The following is a 4990-nucleotide window of genomic DNA, read 5'->3' as shown; positions in this document are numbered from 1 at the left end:
GAGCGCGGCTGGGGGGGTTGCGCCCTGGTGGAGGTGAGTGGGAGCACGGCTGGGGGGGCTGCCCCCTGGTGGAGGTGAGTGGGAGCGCGGCTGGGGGGGTCTCTACGCTGGGACTGGGTTGGGATGGGGGGGCAGAGGGGCCCCTGGGGAGTCTGTGGCTGGAGCGGGTCGCTCTGGAGTAGCCAGGGGGGTGCCTGTTTTTGATGTGCCTGTTGACTCCCCCCCCCCCCCCCAGGCGGTGTGCTGCCCAGACCACATGCACTGCTGCCCCAAGGGCTACACGTGCGACGGCAGCAGCTGCCAGGCACCCGGCGCCTCCATCCCCTGGCTGGAGAAGACCCCGGCGCGGCTGCGGGCGCCCTCCAGGGAGCGGGACGTGCCCTGCGACGAGCAGACCAGCTGCCCGGACGGCAACACCTGCTGCCGCCTGAGTACTGGGGCCTGGGGCTGCTGCCCCCTCGTGGAGGTGAGTGGGAGCGCGGCTGGGGGGGTTGCGCCCTGGTGGAGGTGAGTGGGAGCACGGCTGGGGGGGCTGCCCCCTGGTGGAGGTGGGTGGGAGCGTGGCTGGGGGGTTGCCCCCTGGTGGAGGTGAGTGGGAGCACGGCTGGGGGGGTTGCGCCCTGGTGGAGGTGAGTGGGAGCGCGGCTGGGGGGGCTGCCCCCTGGTGGAGGTGAGTGGGAGCGTGGCTGGGGGGGCTGCCCCCTGGTGGAGGTGGGTGGGAGCGCGGCTGGGGGGTTGCCCCCTGGTGGAGGTGAGTGGGAGCGCGGCTGGGGGGGCTGCCCCTGGTGGAGGTGAGTGGGAGCGCGGCTGGGGGGGCTGCCCCCTGGTGGAGGTGAGTGGGAGCGTGGCTGGGGGGGCTGCCCCCTGGTGGAGGTGAGTGGGAGTGCTGCCCCCTGGTGGAGGTGAGTGGGAGCGCGGCTGGGGGGCTGCCCCCTGGTGGAGGTGAGTGGGAGCGCGGCTGGGGGGGCTGCCCCTGGTGGAGGTGAGTGGGAGCGTGGCTGGGGGGGCTGCCCCCTGGTGGAGGTGAGTGGGAGCACGGCTGGGGGGGGTTGCGCCCTGGTGGAGGTGAGTGGGAGCGCGGCTGGGGGGGCTGCCCCCTGGTGGAGGTGAGTGGGAGCGTGGCTGGGGGGGCTGCCCCCTGGTGGAGGTGGGTGGGAGCGCGGCTGGGGGGTTGCCCCCTGGTGGAGGTGAGTGGGAGCGCGGCTGGGGGGGCTGCCCCCTGGTGGAGGTGAGTGGGAGCGCGGCTGGGGGGGCTGCCCCCTGGTGGAGGTGAGTGGGAGCGTGGCTGGGGGGGCTGCCCCCTGGTGGAGGTGAGTGGGAGTGCTGCCCCTGGTGGAGGTGAGTGGGAGCGCGGCTGGGGGGGCTGCCCCCTGGTGGAGGTGAGTGGGAGCGCGGCTGGGGGGGCTGCCCCCTGGTGGAGGTGAGTGGGAGCGTGGCTGGGGGGGCTGCCCCCTGGTGGAGGTGAGTGGGAGCGCGGCTGGGGGGGCTGCCCCTGGTGGAGGTGAGTGGGAGCGCGGTTGGGGGGGCTGCCCCCTGGTGGAGGTGAGTGGGAGCGCGGCTGGGGAGCTGCCCCCTGGTGGAGGTGAGTGGGAGCGCGGCCCCCTGGTGGAGGTGAGTGGGAGCGCGGCTGGGAGGGTTGCGCCCTGGTGGAGGTGAGTGGGAGCGTGGCTGGGGGGGCTGCCCCCTGGTGGAGGTGAGTGGGAGCGCGGCTGGGGGGCTGCCCCCTGGTGGAGGTGAGTGGGAGCATGGCTGGGGGGGTTGCGCCCTGGTGGAGGTGAGTGGGAGCGCGGCTGGGGGGGCTGCCCCCTGGTGGAGGTGAGTGGGAGCGCGGCTGGGGGGCTGCCCCCTGGTGGAGGTGAGTGGGAGCATGGCTGGGGGGGTTGCGCCCTGGTGGAGGTGAGTGGGAGCGCGGCTGGGGGGCTGCCCCCTGGTGGAGGTGAGTGGGAGCGCGGCTGGGGGGCTGCCCCCTGGTGGAGGTGAGTGGGAGCGTGGCTGGGGGGGCTGCCCCCTGGCGGAGGTGAGTGGGAGCACGGCTGGGGGGGCTGCCCCCTGGTGGAGGTGAGTGGGAGCGTGGCTGGGGGGGCTGCCCCCTGGTGGAGGTGAGTGGGAGCGCGGCTGGGGGGCTGCCCCCTGGTGGAGGTGAGTGGGAGCGTGGCTGGGGGGCTGCCCCCTGGTGGAGGTGAGTGGAGCGCGGTTGGGGGGGTTGCCCCCTGGTGGAGGTGAGTGGGAGCGCGGCTGGGGGGCTGCCCCCTGGTGGAGATGAGTGGGAGCGTGGCTGGGGGGCTGCCCCCTGGTGGAGGTGAGTGGGAGCGTGGCTGGGGGGCTGCCCCCTGGTGGAGGTGGGTGGGAGCACGGCTGGGGGGGCTGCCCCCTGGTGGATGTGAGTGGGAGCGCGGCTGGGGGGGTTGCGCCCTGGTGGAGGTGAGTGGGAGCACGGCTGGGGGGGTCTCTACGCTGGGGACTGGGTTGCAATGGGGGCAGAGGGTCTAGGACTAGGACAGCAGAGGGGCCCCTGGGGGAGTCTGTGGCTGGAGCGGGTCGCTCTGGAGTAGCCAGGGGGGTGCCTGTTTTTGATGCACCTGCTGAGTCTTCCCCCCCCCCCCAGGCGGTGTGCTGCCCGGACCACATGCACTGCTGCCCAAGGGCTACACGTGCGACGGCAGCAGCTGCCAGGCACCCGGCGCCTCCATCCCCTGGCTGGAGAAGACCCCGGCGCGGCTGCGGGCGCCCTCCAGGGAGCGGGACGTGCCCTGCGACGAGCAGACCAGCTGCCCCGACGGCAACACCTGCTGCCGCCTGAGTACTGGGGCCTGGGGCTGCTGCCCCCTGGTGGAGGTGAGTGGGAGCGCGGCTGGGGGGTTGCGCCCTGGTGGAGGTGAGTGGGAGCACGGCTGGGGGGGGCTGCCCCCTGGTGGAGGTGAGTGGGAGCACGGCTGGGGCTGCTGCCCCCTGGTGGAGGTGAGTGGAGCACGGCTGGGGGGGTTGCGCCCTGGTGGAGGTGAGTGGGAGCACGGCTGGGGGGGTTGCGCCCTGGTGGAGGTGAGTGGGAGCGCGGCTGGGGGGCTGCCCCTGGTGGAGGTGAGTGGGAGCGCGGCTGGGGGGGTTGCGCCCTGGTGGAGGTGAGTGGGAGCACGGCTGGGGGGGTTTGCGCCCTGGTGGAGGTGAGTGGGAGCGCGGCTGGGGGGGCTGCCCCCTGGTGGAGGTGAGTGGGAGCGCGGCTGGGGGGGCTGCGCCCTGGTGGAGGTGAGTGGGAGCGCGGCTGGGGCGGCTGCCCCCTGGTGGAGGTGAGTGGGAGTGCGGCTGGGGGAGGGGCGGCTACCTCATGGGGAAGGGGGGTGGGAGCATCATTACCCCCCCACCCACCCACCCCGAGAATGGAGAGCAGCAGTCCATGGGGGGGGGGGGTCTAGGGCTGGAGGGCCTGGGGCTGTACCCAGCGTGGGGGCTGGGGGTGTTTCTGATGCACCTGCTGAGTCTCTTCCCCCTCCCCCCCCAGGCGGGTGTGCTGCCCCCGACCACGTCCACTGCTGCCCCAAGGGCTACACGTGCACCCCCCGAGGGCAGTTGTGACCAGGCTCTGCTCTCCCTGCCCTGGGCACCCCAGGTTCCTGCCCGCCTGGTGAGCGCCCCCCCCGCGCCGCGCTGTGCCCTGCGACCAGAGCACCAGCTGCGAGGACGGGCAGACCTGCTGCAAGAGCGAGACCGGCGCCTGGGCCTGCTGCAACCTGCCAAACGTAGGGGGGGGGCTGCTTCAGGGCCCGGGGGGGGCTGCTTCAGGGCCGGGGGGGGTCGGGCTCCCCTCCACACACGGCCCTGCCAGGCCCCGTCTCCACGGGGTGGGGGGGCTGGCCGGGGCCGGCTCATTCCTGCCACTATCCGTGTGGCTGCAGGTACCAAGTTCTCGTCCGCGGTGGGCTCTGCCCCTCGGGCTGGCTGGGACTCCTGGCTCGGGGGGAGGGAGGGGGCAGGACTCCTGGGGGGCTGGCTGACCCCTCTCCCCACAGGCTGTGTGTTGCGAGGACCACCAGCACTGCTGCCCCTGGGGGCTACACCTGCAACCTGGCGGCGCAGAGCTGTGAGAAGCAGGAGCCCGGCCGGGGGCTGCCTGGGGACCTGAGCCCCGCAGCCTCCCTGCTGCCCGCCAGCGCCGAGCCCAGCAACGACGTGGCCTGCGACGCCCAGCACTACTGCCCCGACCACCAGACCTGCTGCAAGGCCCCCGCGGGCGCCTCTGGGCGTGCTGCCCCTACCGCTGGGTGAGCGCCGGGCGGGTGGGGCCGGGGGGGGGGGGGGCTCCGTCCTGCCCCCGCTGCAGCCCCTCACCCGCCTCTCGTCTCTCCGCAGGGCTCCTGCTGCGCCGACCAGCGCCACTGCTGCCCCTGGGCCTACCGCTGCTCCCCCTCCGGCCTGGACTGCAAGCGGTGGTTGGCCCCTGCGCTGGGACACCCGCCCCCCCCCGCCCACGCCCCCTGCTGTGAGGTGCCGGGGGAGCCCGGCTGCCGCAGAGCTGAGGGGGCGATGCTGGGCCCTGTGCCCCACAAGGCTGCCCCACCGCCCTGCTCTGGGGCTAAGGCCGTGGGAGAGCCGCTGCCCCCACGGCACCAGCCCAGAGCCATGGGGCAGGGACCCCCCGCAGCACTGGGGGGGCTGAGCCACTTCGCTGTGTACCCCCTGCCTGGTGTGTGATGCAGGGCACGGCCCCCCCATTCCCACCCAGAGGTGGGGGGTGCAAGACCCAATAAATGGATGGTTGTGGTGCTGCCCCAATGTCCGTCTCTGTAAAGCTTCTCTCCCCTCCGGCTTGGGGTCCAGACCCCCTGGGTGGGGGGCAGGCTGGGCACCTGCTCTTTGTGCTCCAGCAGCATTGCACACGGCCCAGCTCAGGAAGGGAAACTGAGGCACGGCCCACAGCTTAGGAATCAGACGAGACAGGTGAGGGTCAAAGGGTTTATATATTAATGCCGTTCTGGGGAGCCCCAGCCCCCCTCCC

The 4990-nt window shown here is 73.6% G+C and overlaps 1 protein-coding gene across 1 annotated transcript in view; it reads left to right on the top strand.

Moving 5' to 3' along the window:
* GRN (granulin precursor) overlaps positions 1-4767 on the top strand; it is a 45916-nt gene extending 41149 nt beyond the window's left edge. Inside the window, 11 exon segments of the mRNA XM_075911483.1 lie at positions 236-466; positions 2606-2639; positions 2642-2839; positions 3497-3552; positions 3554-3637; positions 3639-3734; positions 4005-4043; positions 4045-4230; positions 4233-4256; positions 4345-4422; positions 4424-4767. Coding sequence (XP_075767598.1) covers positions 236-466; positions 2606-2639; positions 2642-2839; positions 3497-3552; positions 3554-3637; positions 3639-3734; positions 4005-4043; positions 4045-4230; positions 4233-4256; positions 4345-4422; positions 4424-4651 — 1254 coding nt within the window. The 3' untranslated portion in view covers positions 4652-4767.
* The last annotated feature ends 223 nt before the right edge of the window (positions 4768-4990 follow it).

The sequence above is a fragment of the Pelodiscus sinensis genome, chromosome 29 (assembly GCF_049634645.1).
Source record: "Pelodiscus sinensis isolate JC-2024 chromosome 29, ASM4963464v1, whole genome shotgun sequence".
NCBI classification, from domain to species: domain Eukaryota; kingdom Metazoa; phylum Chordata; order Testudines; family Trionychidae; genus Pelodiscus; species Pelodiscus sinensis.
Note: the sequence above shows the minus strand (reverse complement) of the source record. Positions and strands in the feature narration are given on the sequence as shown.